The sequence below is a fragment of the Melanotaenia boesemani genome, chromosome 17 (genome assembly GCF_017639745.1).
Source record: "Melanotaenia boesemani isolate fMelBoe1 chromosome 17, fMelBoe1.pri, whole genome shotgun sequence".
Classification (NCBI taxonomy): Eukaryota; Metazoa; Chordata; class Actinopteri; order Atheriniformes; family Melanotaeniidae; genus Melanotaenia; species Melanotaenia boesemani.
This window is the reverse complement of record NC_055698.1, coordinates 13,474,406-13,490,432: the sequence shown is the minus strand read 5'-3', so window position 1 is coordinate 13,490,432 and position 16,027 is coordinate 13,474,406. Positions and strand designations below refer to the sequence as shown.

At 37.9% G+C, this 16,027-nt stretch overlaps 1 protein-coding gene across 2 annotated transcripts in view; it reads left to right on the top strand.

The window, feature by feature from the left end:
- The window catches only part of calcr (calcitonin receptor), a 60,165-nt gene extending 51,598 nt beyond the window's left edge, over nucleotides 1-8,567 (top strand). For both annotated transcript variants that reach the window (XM_041967194.1, XM_041967195.1), the window contains exon 22: nucleotides 4,837-8,567. In XM_041967194.1, coding sequence (XP_041823128.1) covers nucleotides 4,837-5,058 — 222 coding nt within the window. In that variant the 3' untranslated portion in view covers nucleotides 5,059-8,567. The remainder of the gene's footprint in view (nucleotides 1-4,836) is intronic.
- Nucleotides 8,568-16,027: the final 7,460 nt, after the last annotated feature.

Below are 16,027 nucleotides of genomic sequence, written 5' to 3'. Positions count from 1 at the left end.
TAAAAACATGGTGTTACAACTCAAACTTTCAAGTAAGAGAACCAAGTTTGACTCTTATCTGACCCAAAACCTTTTACTTATGGACTTCAACTAGGATAGTTAGGCATAAAAATAAAGGATTAGGTCTAGATATGAAAAAAAAAATAATAATAATAAAATAAAAAAAACATGGTCATGTCCACAAGTTGTATTAATCTTCTTGGAAAAGAAATGAAAAATTCCCCAAAATGCCGACTTATTCTTGAGAAAATATTGTACCCTGGTGCCATGTTTGACAGACTATTGTTGTGTTTTTAAAGGAGCAATTGCCCTTTTATAAAGGTCAACCTGCACATGTTACACTGGGAGCTGCTCAGTCATGGAGCAGTAAAGCTGCTCATTGTTTGTGGCATTATGCATGAGGCATCATACTCCTTCAGGTTAAACATGGTTCAGATTATGCTCTTCTCGGTCACTTCTCTTCAACATACGTCTTTACCTGACAGCACAGCAGGAAATGACCCATGAATATCAAACTTTGGTTTTTGCTGCTTCAGTTGTCATAAGTTCAGTTCTGACAGGTTATACAGCTGTCTAAATTGAACTGCTGTGCTAATCCTGATGCTGCAGCAGTAAAAAGCTGAAGGGTCATGTCAGGTGAGAAGAAAGACACGTTGAATAAACGACTGAGCGGTTGCCAAGCTCAGCTGGAAATTGACTCCTTTCACGTCTGTCAGCTTCTCTAAATCTGTCTGCAGCTGTCTGACTCCAATCATCCTGAACTGGATTCAAACACTTCACCAAACCAACAAGCTAGATTTCCACAAAAGTGTGATTCTGAGCTTAATGAGGTTGTTGAAACCTCTTGGCTCTTCAGCCTTATTGCATGAAAGATGCTTTGAAATTCAAGGTCTCCACAAAGATTATGTGCCTTTAGTTTGAATTCAATATTTTTTATCATCTGGACAGAGTCCAGGGCAGTTTTAAGTGGTGCTAACAGGTCAGGTAATTAAACTCATGTTTTGTTTTGTTTTGTTTTGGTTTTTTTTTTTCATTTGTGACATTAGTTAAGTAAGAAATATTCTGACCCAAAGACAAAAGGAAGTTATGAGGCATTTTGTAGAATGAGAAGAAAAGGCCACAGAGGCAGGAACTGAGTAGGTAGTAGAATTAATAGTTGTGTTTTATACCTTCAACCTGGAAAATAGGTCAGCTTTTAGCTCACTCATGAGAGCCAGAGGAATAATTTGAAAACATTGAAATGACTTGTGGTATAAAAACAATGTGTGGGGCATATGTTTAAAGGGCAAAACACACAAATATCACAAGGGAATGAGATGGTATGCTGCTTCACTCCCATAATGACCAATTCATGCTCCCTTAATCAGGACACGGGTTCCTGGAGCTGGGCTTAATTGAGGTTTTTAATGTCAAGGCCAGACTGCACAGGCCTGCCTTGTCTCTTCAAAGGCTCCATTGTCAGGATGGGTCAGTGAGAGAAACAGCTCTCAAGTTGTATTTGTGACATCAACCAGGACTTTCTGCATGGAAGATTTAAGCCTCAGCTGCTCTTTTGTCTCATTAATGACAATTAGTGGCTTCATTTATATCATTTGATTGTTGTGTGTTAATGAACCCAGAGTAATTGAACTACTGTTAGGGTGTTAAAGAATAACCTGGTTAACGTGTAGTGCAGCAAGGGTTACAGCCCTGATATAGTGTTTAATTAGTCTGAAACCAGGGCATATAAAACCAAGCATGTGCATGCATAATGCACATATCTCTCAGCAGGGAATCATCTGCAGAGGGAAATTTATCCGCACCACTTGCACAAATCTGGTACAGTCACTTGGCTGTGACGAGTGTGAGTGAAATCCTACTGGAGCACTCACAACAACTAGAATTTTGCACTCTCATAAAGCTGATTTTGGAAACTTTTAAAGTCTGGCTGACAGTTGCTGATATCTCTGCTGTAGAGAAGTTATTCTGGTTCCTGGTAATCCTGGTAGTCCTAGTTTCCACTGTTTCAGTAGAGGTAGTACAACGTATATGAATATTCTTAGGTAGATATTGTAACAATACTCAGTGTAGCAGCAATTGTAGAAGCTGCAATAACTTTCTAAACAGTTGTGTCCCTGGTCAAAAACGATCATGGTCATGCTCCAAAAACTGCAGCCTGGTAATGAGGTGGACAGCCAGAGGGGACATTCCCTCTCTTACAAACCCAGTCTTACAAATCAGCATCATTCTGCATTGTTAGTACGGAGAGAACAAATATGTTTCTATTGTTTTTAAAATGACATCTGACTGACAGTTTTATTGTCTGTGAAATACTGTTGAATGGGTGCTATATGACATCCACAGAGTGGTATTTATACTTATTGCTGTAATGTTGCTTAATAATACTAGAAGCACTCAGGGAGTGCAGACGTCTACCAAGCCATTGTAATTTGTTTGCCGGTGGAAACAAAACTGTTCATGGTCGTGGTCAAAACAAACCAGATCATAACAGCTCATAACAATCATTTTAAGTTTTCTCCATAGAGAAAATTTTCCATATTGTCATAGTTTTATATTGATCCCCTCAGTGTCAAGGCTGGAAAAGATATGAGGTGAAGCTAGCTGTTAGGACTGAAAGAAAGCCCCCATGTCTATCCGCCGTCACATTGCAAAGGAGCTGCGAACAAGAAACATTGAGAACTTCACAAAAACCACCAACAGACATTTGTTATTGCTAATGTAAGCAGCCATTTCATGGTATTTTTGCATCTATGCAAAAACAACCGTTAGTTTTAAATTGTAATATCATAATAAGTGTTTTCCTCACCAGTCACAAAATGATATGAACAAATTTTCAAATATTCCGAAGGACTTCAAGGTCTACCGTCACTATTAACATGCTGGATAGCCACTTACCAGTTGTCACATCTCTTGTTGTCTGTGGAACAACTATGTTTACAGCTGAAAATCCAACAATGTTACGTTTAGGAACTGTTTATTTTCATTGACGTGACAAAGTTCCCCAGTGTTCCCAGATGTTTGCACCTGCCCTATGCCTATAAACAATCTTTTAAATGATTCTTGTATCCAGGCGGTGATCTAGATCAGTGGTTTCATAACCTATTTTCCTCGTGGAACCCCTTCATTAAAATAAAATAAAATGATACCATGCTTGGTTTTTATGCTTTCAAAAGTGAGATTTACACCATAAATAATGTATTTTGGCCTTCGATAAAGGAAAAGTTCAATTAACAACATGAATGAATGAATGTTCCTTCCTGAAAATTTCATCACCGCCACCTTAGCTGAAGTAATAACTCCTGGTTAGCTCAGTTGGATAGGATATACTACTGGCATTAGTAACATAAGCCTTTTAAGTATTATCACTCATTTGAGTATTTGAGTCCTGCTGTGTTGAAATATTTAAAAGAAAACTGCAGCAGAAAGCCGTGTATACACCCTACATCATCGTCATAAGCCAGTTTGTTGCTCTCTGGCTTTGCCTCTCTGCAAAACTCTGTTTGGGTCCAGGTGGCATTAATTTTGTCATCTGGCCAAATCCTCAACTGTGTGTCTGAATGCCCCAGAGGCCAAAATTTGTGTCAGAGCAGACTGTGCATCTACCATGACAACAACACTGGATTTAAGACCTGCAAAGATTTTATCTACATCTTTGTCATTAAACATAAACGCGCCTCCTTCCTTAACAATGTGCCCTTACATGACCTTTGCTGATTGTTGATAAGTCAGCACTATAGCATGACATTTTCCTGTCAGTGTTTATCATCACTGGCTGTATGCCGACATAAATCAGTCCCCCTTGTGCTGAACCTTGATGTGAAGCACTCTTTACCAGTAGCAGTATGTAGCGAGATTGAGAATGAGAGTGCACTGGCTACAAGTCTTGGTGGCAAAATAAGTCATAGGTCCTTATTTACAGTGTTATTTGTTGGATTTTGATTACTGTAGTTGCCTCTGGATGTGTTTCACTTTAATGTCAGTCTATTAAACGACAAGCCTCTAAACTCTTGTCAGCCAACATCCCTGCTGAAATTTGGATTTGGAAGACTAATTAGATGCTTCTTATAACACTGTGACTGATTATCACATTAAGGACTAAATAAGGAGGATTATGAGGAGTTACTTACAGTATGTCATCTGGATAGTAATGGAATATGAGATGATACAAAACAAATTTGCCTGATAATTAATGTGTCTTCTGAGTTAAATGTTTGCAGCAAGATGGCACTGATGAACATCCCTGTGGAGTTCCTGATTGACATCAGATATGTTATATGTGTAATTACTGAAGTTGTATAATATTCTGATCAGTTCATTTGTGCAGGACAGGAAAAAAAGTCTTGAAAAGATGCCACAGTCTGCAGATAAACTGTAAATATGATGATAACTTTATTTTGGCCATGAGGGAAAGATCATACACCTTCAGATAACTATTACATACAGTACATATGTTATCACATGCTAAATAAATTTAGCTTACACCTGTACAAATAACCCAAGAAAAGAGAGTTTGGTGTTTACGTTTCCTAACTGACATCTGGAAATGTGGCTCAAATTTGAGCAATCAACATATGCTGCAGCAATTACTCACGCATCAGTTAAAATTTAGTAGGTTTGATTAATATAGTCGCGAAAGGCTGTTTGTACAAGCTGCTGGTTTCTCACATTCCACCGTAACCACTTTTGATTTGTGAGTAAATTTCAGTGTCTGCTGGAATCATTTGGTGGTGACCAAACAAAACAGAAGAAGGGAGCGCGCTCGGTGGAAAGTTGAAGAAATGTTTTTGGTGTTTTCGCTAATGAGTGTAAGATCTGCTTATTGTGTCTGTCTTCTAGGTGCAGGCAGCTCTAAAGAGACAGTGGATGCAGTATAAAACCCAGTGGGGTCAGAGACGAAAGGACCACTGCTCCATGCGCTCCACATCCTACACCGCCACCTCCATCACAGAGGTGCCCGCCTTCATGTACCACCACGACACTAACACTGAACACTTGAACGGACGCCACACAGAGGACTCTGAGCTGGTGGCTCTGAAATCAGGAGACACATATGCCTAAGTCATGCTGAGGATGAGGAGCATAGCAACGTAAACAGCCCAAGAAGAGCAAAAGAGCAACGGAAATGTACTGTAAGAAAAGAGAATGAATCCGGCCTGACCGCCATATCTCAGTGATTAAATCTCAGAGGCTTCTGCTGGTTTGTTTAGCACAGGATAAAAATTACGGGTCTGGAAATAAAGAGCTCATCAAGAGCAAGATGGATCAGCTACGAGGCGGACACTTTTACATTTTACTTTAAATTGCTGCTGCAGCTGGGTTATTTTATTTTCATTTTTTTTTAAACTTCGATGTGGAAAACGTGGTATGTAAGCAGAGCTGCTCTTCAACTTCCTGAAGCTGCTAATCTGTGTGTGCGCTCTGGCAGTGGTGGAGGCTGGTGTGGAGACACTGTGCTGTTTTTTTCTCTTTTCCATGATGGTGCTGAATGTGGCAGAGAGGATGCTAGCAGTTGGCATGATGTTGCAGGTTAATAACTAGCAGGATGATGAGGATTATCATGATGAAGCAGAAGACCTAATCATTCCTAACCTCACCGATACCAAAGGGTACAGTTTCTCTGTCCAGCTGAGCACAGAAACATGACGCAAAAGACATCGAGAAAACTTACAAATCTGAACTTTTGTGCCATGCCAGCTCTAAAACGACCTCTGAGCTTGAAGCTTTGGAAATGTGTAGATATAATGTACGTTTACCATATTTCCTATAAAAGATTTTTTTTTCTCTTTGTGTTTTCTTCTTGCCCACTGCTTTGTGTACGTCCTGTGATGATGCATTCTCAACAGCTGTTGTTTTGCTGTGTTTTGTGCTAATGTTGATGATCACAGGGCAGAGAGACAAAAATCCATACGTAAAACCAGCTAATAGGAAAAAAGAAGTAACTTTAACACTGAAAAGAGATGTTTTGATGAGATAATTGAAGCGTGCCATTAGTCGTACCAGTGATCCTCACAAAGGTTTTACTCTGTCCTCCTTCAATTGCTCCTGGTGGCTAAAATTCAATGTCAGTTCTTTAAAAACTCCATCATCTGTGTGTATTTATTAACTCGTTTTTAACCTTTGGTGTGACTGAGCATCCCGAGCAACAGAAAGGCTGACGAAAGATGAAATATGGAGATTGCAACCATTGTTATCTAGGAAGGATATTCACATTTATCACAATCTTGCACAAACATTAACTAGAAAATTCATTCTTTTATGGTTCTGGATACATTCACATTTGTATTCCTCTTCTGTCTTTTATTTTAAAAAATTTTTCTTTCTTTTAAACCTTATAGAAAACTACTTATAATCCCTGCAAGTTTCTTAATTTCACATCCATTAATTGACATTTAAATGCAGCCAGAGCCAAGCATTTATAACTGTAGTCCATGTAGCCAATAGTCACTAAAGCCGCTGGCTGCTTACAGCCATAATTTGTTTTCACTCCTTAACTGAAAATTGATGCTCTGCTTACACAACTGACTGCAAAAGAGTTCCAGTTTGAACTAAATTATTCAGAATAAAAAGAATTAGCCGTCCAAGTATGTGACATTCTGTATTTCTATATTTTATTTTAAAGAACATCAGGTCATGCTGCCTCTGCTGGATCTGCTTGATAAAGATGGAAATTGTTGCATACAAGTTGGTTACAGTTGTGTACAAATTATACAAACTATTTGATGAAATAACAGATTATCTGAACTGTCCTTTAACTTACGTTTAATGTCCTTATAAGAACTCAGTTAGCTGTAAGTCAGTCTTTGTTTTTACTTTCAGACTCTTCTCTGTCTACATGGTGCTACAGTGTTTTTTGCTGTAAAGTCTGTTGAAAGTCTGGTTACAGTTTGTGTGCTGATTTTTAGGTTATGTTGTTAACTGGGATGACTCTTGGATATGAATTTGTGTGAGAAATGAGCTATAAAATGGTTATAATAAACAACATGACAATGAGCGATTCTCACAGGTTTGCTATACTAAGAGTCCTGCTACAGTTTCTGTTTAACATCTACAGAAAGCAATTAATGCCTGATTTCCAAAAGGTTTTAAGTAAAGATGATGATATTCTAAGCAAAGTACTTTTTTATTTAACAACTTTAAAATATTTTTGTTTGCGAGATTTTTACCTGCTTTTCTGGTGAAAGGTATTTAAAAAATAATCTTTCATCACAGATTTTCCAGGATTCCCAGGTTTTCAACTATGTTTAAATAAGGAAAAAACCTTCAGCTTGTGGATTTTGTGGTGTGTTTAGGATGATGTCCCTCTGTAGAAGCCAGTCCTCTTTCGATTGTCAGCTTTTATACAAATGATGAGTTATTGAATCCATGCTCCTCTTCATCAGAGAAATGTTCTCATCCCAGTCACAGCAACACAAAGCATCATCGATCCACCACCATGCTGAACAACTGAGGTAGAATTAGACATCCTGCACTTTTTTCTTCAAGCTTTTATTTTATAGCTTTGCTCGCTACAGGCTGATTATTTTGTGTTGACTTTATTTCACATGGTTTTATTTCCAAAATGCTTCAGGCTTGTTTTAATGTTCTAATATTTTGCAGTCTTTTGCTCAGACAGGATTTTAATTAGCCTTTCAGACCGTAACTCGACTTCCACCACTTCTGTCATTTCTTAATTACATAACAAACTAAGGCAACTGGTATCTAAATGTGCTGACTTGCTTGGTCTGTTCCTGAGGCAGATAAACCATGACCCACATATAATAATGTAGGTCTGGCAAATGCTCAAAACTCCTTTGTTTGTTTATTTGTTTTCGTTGTATCAAACTTCACAAAACATAAATTAATAGACCAGCCTTGTTTAAATTTGGAATGAATGCCTCTTTTGTCATTTTATGCCTTTTTGGGGATCAGATTAATAAGGAGACTTTGAAAACGGGGATTACATTGAACCACACACAATAAATTTTTATCTATGGGCTGCTTGTTCACATATACAGTCAGTAAATAAATAAAACTATTTACTGACTGCAATGACCCAGTTTTGCTATCAAAAAGAATCAAATAATTAAAATTTAATAAGTATTTTTTACTGCAGGTCTCCATCATATAAGTCTGGTATTTGAACTTGTGCCATTGAGTTTTAAAATCTTTTTAATATTGTTATTTTAGTACCAGCCAGGTGTTAAGAAAGAACAGTGAGGGACAATTTTCATGACAGATTAAGCTTTACAGCTAATGTCTCTCATAAGAAAAACAGATGTTTATTATCTATTTTAGTATGAATTTTGTTCTCTTCAGCTTATGATGATTTGTTTTGGATCTGGTACACAATGTAAGACATGTTATTAGTCCTGTGGGTTCTGGATTCTTTGTATTTTGTATGTTCATACAAATGTAAATACGAGCCGGCACTGTGTATATAACAGATTTTTGCACTGTGAAATACTTTGACTATTTTTGTTACTTTCTTGTCGTTTATTTCGGCTTGTGTTTTGTCTCTTTTTCCCTCTCAGCTTGGACTGGCATCATCTCAAAAAGCTGATAAATATTGTATTTTGTCAAAAACCAAAGCAACTGGGTGGGTTTTCTTTGTCGTATCCATCAGCCTTTTCATCACATGATTACACTCATAAAATGATCATATCTGGATTTATTTAGGAAATAGCTCCGAAAAACAAGCTGCAGCATGTTTTAAAAGATAACAGAATTCAGCTTAAACTCAACATTAGCTGAATTTTAATAAACTGTGAGTTTTGCCCCACTGTTTTTAAAGGATTTAATCTTGTTTCAAACCTTTTTAAAGCACTCCTGCAACTTTCTCTCACGATTTCACTGTATTTTCCTTGCCAACACCATTCTTGTCAATATTTCAGGGCTGAGCGATTTTGTATAATGAGCACGCAGGGAAAACAAAAGAACTCTTACACCATTTGGTGTCTTGCTTCGTGATCTGTCGAGCTTGGCAGTGCTTTACAGCCACATTTTATTCTAAAGTTTCAGCTGGATTCCCATTACCAACATCCAACGTCTGCTGCGTGGCAAAACCTGCTGCTGTCATCCTGAAGATGGATGTCTGCTCACACCACAATCTATGAAGCTTGTTATCACATTAAGGAGGCCAAGTTCTCCTATTTATGAGCATATTTTTTAGCTTTTATGTAAGGAGCTATTGATCATTTAATGTTCCACTGAGTCCTTATGGTACAACCATGAGAAGAAGCTGCACTGTTCTCCCTGTGATGAATACTGCACCCATGCTCAGCTCAACATCGACTTCATCAAAAGCAAACAAAGTGCATTCATTGAAATTATAAATAATATGCAAAGTCACCATAATTGTCTCTGAGCCTCCTGGTGTGGGTTTATCTTCCTGTGAATCAGAGGAACAATAAAGTTAGAGGAGAAAGCTGTAAATTGCTTTGAAAAATTTCCATCTTGGGAGCATGTCTGTCTGGGAAGTTTCAGGGAAATGTCAGTGGGTGGCTATTTTAGGGATTTCAGAATGTTCCCTGACAGTGACAATGTGAGACCACAGTGGACTGATCCCAAAATATGTCTCGGAAGAGCTCGGAAAATTGCCAGTTAAAACAATTGTGAGTGTGTGTGGTTTGACTCCGTGGTGTGAAACATGACAGCGGTCCATGTCTAAATCTTTAGCTGTTAAACATCCTGGAAAAGTCTGTAAAAATCCATCATGTCATCAGATTTCTGTCGACAAGGAGGGGTTACATTTCTCCTCTGCTTATTCTTTATATGTAGACTGTACCCAAGCATAAAGTGATCATTAAGATTTTATTGTAACGCTAACGATCAGTCAGTTAGAGCCAGTGAAATGTGTGGGACTGGTAATGAATTGGCAGTGCATTTTACAGAGTATGGAGCAAAACCAAAGAAAGGTGTTTGACTCTGACTTGGTTATGGACAAACACTCAGATGACCGTTTCATACATCCAAAGGTGTTTTCATAGCAGCTTTTCTGTTTCTGTTTTACCACTTGGCTACACTTAACAGCAGCCCTCACCCTTGCAGCTAACACTGTCACGGCCTGTGTGCAAACATATCTGGAGCATCTGGAAACCAAAGATTGCCAAGATGAAGGCACAGTGTTTTGGTTAAAAGAGCAGGGCAGGTGCAAAGCAAGAAACCAGTTAGCCTGAGAGGTAATAAAGTCGAGCTAACTGGTGCAAACAAAAATTCTGCCAGCATCAAATGTGACTTCACAGATGTGCAAGTTTCCATGAACACTAATACCATCAAAGAGGCTAGCTTTGAGCTGGGAGCTGGTAAAAAGCTGATGGGTTGTGGCATCTACAGCCTTTTAAAGATTTCTGTATAACATATTTAGCCTTCCTAGAATTAGACATATTCTACAACATACAACTAAATTAAACATTCAGTAAGTTGTCTAATCGTCTGATTGTTTCCACTGTAGTCCTACCTGTATGTGTTTTCCCACCACTTTCTACCACCAGACGTGTTCCTCCTCTCCACTCACTTGACCCTCTTATCTCATCACCTCTACTGTCAACATACCACCGGCTGCCACTGCTGATTTGCCAGATTGCTTCTGTATGTTGTGTCCATGCTTTCCAGTGCTCTCCTCCCCTTATTAGTTCATCCATGTGTTTAGCACTCTTCTCTCTTTCTGTCTTTTTTCATCCCTGATTGAACTTCTTCTTGTCCTAAAGATTTGTTTGTCTGCTTAATGTTTTGAACTTACACTTAAATTTTTTATTGCAAGTAGAGTTTTTTTTCTGACTTCCAGGAGTCTCTAGCTTTGCTCTTTTTTGGGGGGGGGGGTCTCAGCCTCAACAGAGTATACATGCTTATATCTTAATCTGCCATCCAAGTGTGTATATGACTGTGTATGCTAATGTGAGCTAGCCGTTTTTTGTTTTGAACACAATGTGTGCTGCATCATATTCAGAGCAGCTGCTTCAAAGAGAATAAACCAATCCATCAAAATCGCCTCTCACTCCTCAGCACCATCATCATATCTGCTCATGAGAGATTAGACTTTTAAGTCATGATAAATTAACAGTGTGATGTACTGCACTAAAAGATCATCGTTCGCGATAAATCTGCAGCACCAAAAATGCACTTTTTACCCCCATCAGCTCATAATTGGCAGATACTTCTCAGAAAGAATTAACTGGGTAATTTTCATATCTCTGTGTCCTCTTCTGCACGCTGTTCTCAACACAACCTGCTTACAGCACTGTTGCACATTTCACAGGCCAAGTCTATTTATTCACAAAGCTCAGAACAATCAAGATTTTTATTGGATTTTTAAATTCCACTTGATGGAGTTTGCCTCCTCAGGAAATGAGCATCCTCCAGATGTCTGTGGAGAGAGGAGTACAGTCTTGCTAATGAAATAACTCCTCCTTCAAGATAATAATGCAGCTCCTATAAATTATAATCTCAAATGAGCTCTGTGTTTTCAACTTCTTTGAAGTATTATTAGGAGACAATACTCACTGCATGATGCTGTGATTTAATATTATGTATTTAAGTGTCAGAGCAATGCCCTACAGCTTTGCATTGGCACTTATGATCCACTTGTGTACTGCAGCATCCATCTTACCATCTTATTTTGTGGTAAAACAAGAGAAATGGGAGTCCGCAGGCATCGTGGTTGCTGTCATTTGCAGAGTTGTGGAGACATGACAGGAGAGGAGCAGTTGCAAAAAATATATTTGCCAAATATTGTATTTGCAGATTCATCTATGTGTGTATTCACTTCACTGAGTCATGCAACTTGGTAACTTGACTTTCAGCTCAGACACAAAGACCTGAAATGGCATTGCGTGGAGCTGATATCGCCTCCTTAGTTCATCGAACATCACAAAGCTGTTTGCATCTTGGCTGTCCGAAAAACCAGAGTTGAGCCTGTCAGTATGCCCAGGGCTTACAATACCTCTTTACAGATAACCGTCTCACTTATGTCTTTCTAATAGCACTTGTTCCCTCATTATGCACTGATGAGATTTGAGAGGCAGATCATTAATTATCAGGGCACTTGACAAGGAGCAGGCTGCAGCGCTGGAGAGATTTTCCATTAAATAACTATTTATTTCTGTTGCTACCAGATATTTTAACATTCCTTGAAGCAAATATGCAACTACTCATTTCAGTGTCAAAATAATTACAGAGGCACAAATAATGCAATGCCCAGCTGCAACAGAGACAGAGCAATTCTGTAAACTCTTACTTGTGTGTTTACTTATGCCTTGGAAATGTTGAATATACATATTTTTTATGACATCGCAGCGTCTGATTCATGCACATATTTTCTCTACTCTTAAATGGTCTTGAAATCAAGGAGGTGTTACTCAGTGAGGTGGAATTTCTGCTCAGACTAAACATTCATGTGCATTAACACTAACCAGGAACACAAGTATTTTTTTTTTGTTTTTTGTTTTTTTTTTAGTACATTTGTAAAGCAGGAGAAGACCTTAATGCATGGCAAAAATCTCTTTAAGAGAAGGAATAGTCTGTTGTTGAATTAAACTGAAGGACATTGTTCAATTTAATTACAGCTCCTGCTGGGTTCATCCAAAAAAAAACTATGTTGTCATCAGGATTCTGTCAAATTGCAAGCATCCCGTGTCCGAGCCACTTATTTCAACATCTAGTGTTTGGAAATACCGACACGCACCAGTGGAATAATTCCCTGACACAAAACCAGCCCAAAACTCCAAAGTGAAAGTTAAGGGACCACAGAGCCTTGTTAAATGCAGTTTAAGCCGCTAAAGCTCCATTTCCACACACACACACTGTGTGTTTGGATTTTCGTGGTACTCAAAGCATTTTATGAGGGCTGTCGACACAGCAGGCGCAGCACTAACTTATTTCTGTTTTACTATCCCTGCAGAGTGAGGTCACAAGAGAGGTTTTTATAGCTTTCATAAATGTCTGGAAATGAGCGACAGTGATTAATATTCTCATAAATGTCCGATTTCCTCTGTTTCATTGGAGTTTCATGACAGTTTATGAAACCTAATTTATTGTTTTATCAATTTGTTTTATTGTTTTGTCTTTTTTCCCCTTTTTTCTTGTATGTGGACAAAAGAAATAAATTTATTGGAATAAATTAAAAATAATATTTTCCATAAAACAGGATTTTATTAAACTTTCAAAAGACAAAACAGTCTATAGTACGGGATGGGAGGGTGTATAGAAGCAGGTACATACTGCTGACATGTAGGAGACCTAAGGGTTGCGTCTCGGTCTGAACCAACACTTCCTGCATTTTATATTACATCACTTTTACTTTCAGCCGGTGTCTGGTTAGGTTTAGGCATGAACCACCTGCGAGATGGTTATGCCGTCACCCAAAAAGTGAGTGTGAGCATATATTTTGTTTATCTTGTTTGTGTCTGGGTGATGACCTGGTGACCTCTCCAGGTGATTTGCCTGTTGCCCATCTCTCCTCAGCAACATAATACATTCAGTGAAACCTAAATATATGCATTATTTTAAAAAGAAAGAAAGAGAAAATATATTCAGATTGTACTTTTAAAACTTGAAAATCCTCTATTCCTCTGTTTACATTAAAATGTAAGAAGAAGAAAGCAGAGAAGAGAAGACTTGCAATTCTTCCCTTAAAAAATAGAAATCCTTCAGGATATCATGGACACTGCTGGCTAAACAGAAAAGGAACTTTATGCTAAACACAGCACAAAAGTCAACAGTGACAGTAGTTGCATGCATGCATGGGTCATGAGTCACTTGCAAAAGTAAATATGTTCGCATGAGATCATTTTCAACCCCATTATGCACGTTTAACAACAACATGGGCCTGAAGTAAAAAAAAATAAGGTGTCTGAAATAAAAAGCCCTACTAATAAGGCTTAAAACTGAAAATTAGGTTTAAAAATAGCAGAAATTCTCTATTTCCTATAAATTAATATCAGAGGTGATGACACAGTTGTAAACAAACGTTTGCCTACATTCTTTTTAATTGTGCCACTAAGATTAAAATAAAATGAGCACCTAATGCTTTTTTGTCTGTCAAATATAGGGGTTCAATAACTGTAATGAGTGTCTTTTGATGGAATAAAAATACCCTCTGCTTTTAGTAAATAGGATCATTTACTTTCTTGTTGAGAGGTTAAAAATAGTCTGCAGTATGGGGTTACACAGGTCTTTAAATCCTGCTATAGTTTCATTTATTTAAACAAAGTGGACCCCAGGGGTGTATTATAATAACTTACAGATTTGATAATCTGTGATCTAACCCTGACTCTGACACATGGACTCTGTGCTGGCACTAAATCCAGCATTATTCCTTCTTTCAAGATTATACAAATGTCCTAGATTATGAATAATATTATAACAGTGACTCATTTTAGAATATACCCCCCCCCCCCAAAAAAAAAAAAACAGAAGAGAAAAAAAAACAATAAGCTTAATTAATTATTTATACTGGGCCTTGCACATGCTCTCTGGAACTAAGGCTCTAAATATCTCTGTCAATGAAATCAGAAAAATAAAAACTTTGGCTTTCACTAAACTAAATACATCACTGGAAAGGTCTTCACCTGGAGAATAATATTTTAGTACGAACACTCTACATGGCTCCTTCTTTTAAAAAAAACTTACCTTTGAACCTTGACCTCAGTGCATAAATGAAGTCTTACAATTTAACAACATAAGGGGCTAAAGACATGGGACCAACAGTTATAGAGAGCGCTTGACCTGAGTTGTCATGGAAACACTAATGTGTTATAACCACCAACTGAGGGCGCTGTCAAATATGGATCTGAATCCACAGTTGTATAGCAATAAATAGTTTTGTAAAAATGCTTACTTCATATTTTAAACATGTTGTACGACCAAACTGTCATTTACTCTGAAACTAAATTATCCTTTGTGAGAAAAGATAAATATGTTGGTTTAACTAATATACTCTAGCCAAAACATTTCATAAATGGCGGGGTTTGCAGGATATATCCGATTAACATCAAGAGCAGTAAATGGATATTAGCGGAGAATTCACACACACACACACACAATCACAATGACGTTAATAGAAAGCTAAGACTTTTATAGTTTACCACAGTTAATTTAGTAAAATTACAATAAATATATTAAAAACATTTTTTCAAATGTTAATTGTTCAAAAATTTTTGCCGCAAACATGTAAATAAGTGTTGAGACCTTATGTTTTTTTTTTATTTATTTCTGTAAGGTCAGGTTGGTCAGTGATGTGGAAAAAATATCTTAAAGCTGAAGTCCAAAAAATATACAAACACATCAGTTGTCAAAGGAACGTAGCACATTTTAAATGCTATTAAAAAAATACGAGAACAGGCTCCTCCTCCACGTTCTCAATAACCAACATTTGCACCTTGAGTTGCTATTTGTATGTATGAAAGGTGCTATATAAATAAAGTTTGATTTGATTTGATTTGATTTAGGGAGCTCGTTTAATGAAGGCATCTTGTTCATCAGTTAATGATGGGGGGGGGGTACCCGACACGTGAAGATGTGATACAGACGGAGCCTAACCGAGCATCCATATATGACGAGAAAGGAGCGAGAACGTGTTGACAAATGAGCTTTGTGTTTATGTGTGTGTCCAGCACATAAATAGCTCACTTCAACATAAACAGCCCACACACTTCAGGCCCTTCATGTACTCACGCAGTAAGTCACACGCTTAAAAACAGTGTTCCCCTGAGGGTAATATACCACCTTGGGTTAAAGAAGGAGCTTGTTCCGAGAGTTAGAGGAACACAAAACCACATTTCACAGGATGAGGCTTCGTTTACTATCGGGCAAATTTGATTGTGGTACCGTCAGGGTGTCAGGCGGCTGGCACACACCCCAAAATCACCTATCACGCTTAAACCAAGCCAAGATATTAATCTCTCTCACTCTAAAAGGTCCTAAGAAGATTGCCAAAGTGGAAGATTGACATGAGGGAGGACCACACAGGCAAGCAACAGCACACTCAACTGTGAAAAATGAACAGTAGACTTGACAGACCAGAGCATGAGGCCAAATAATTCCATTCAGAGAA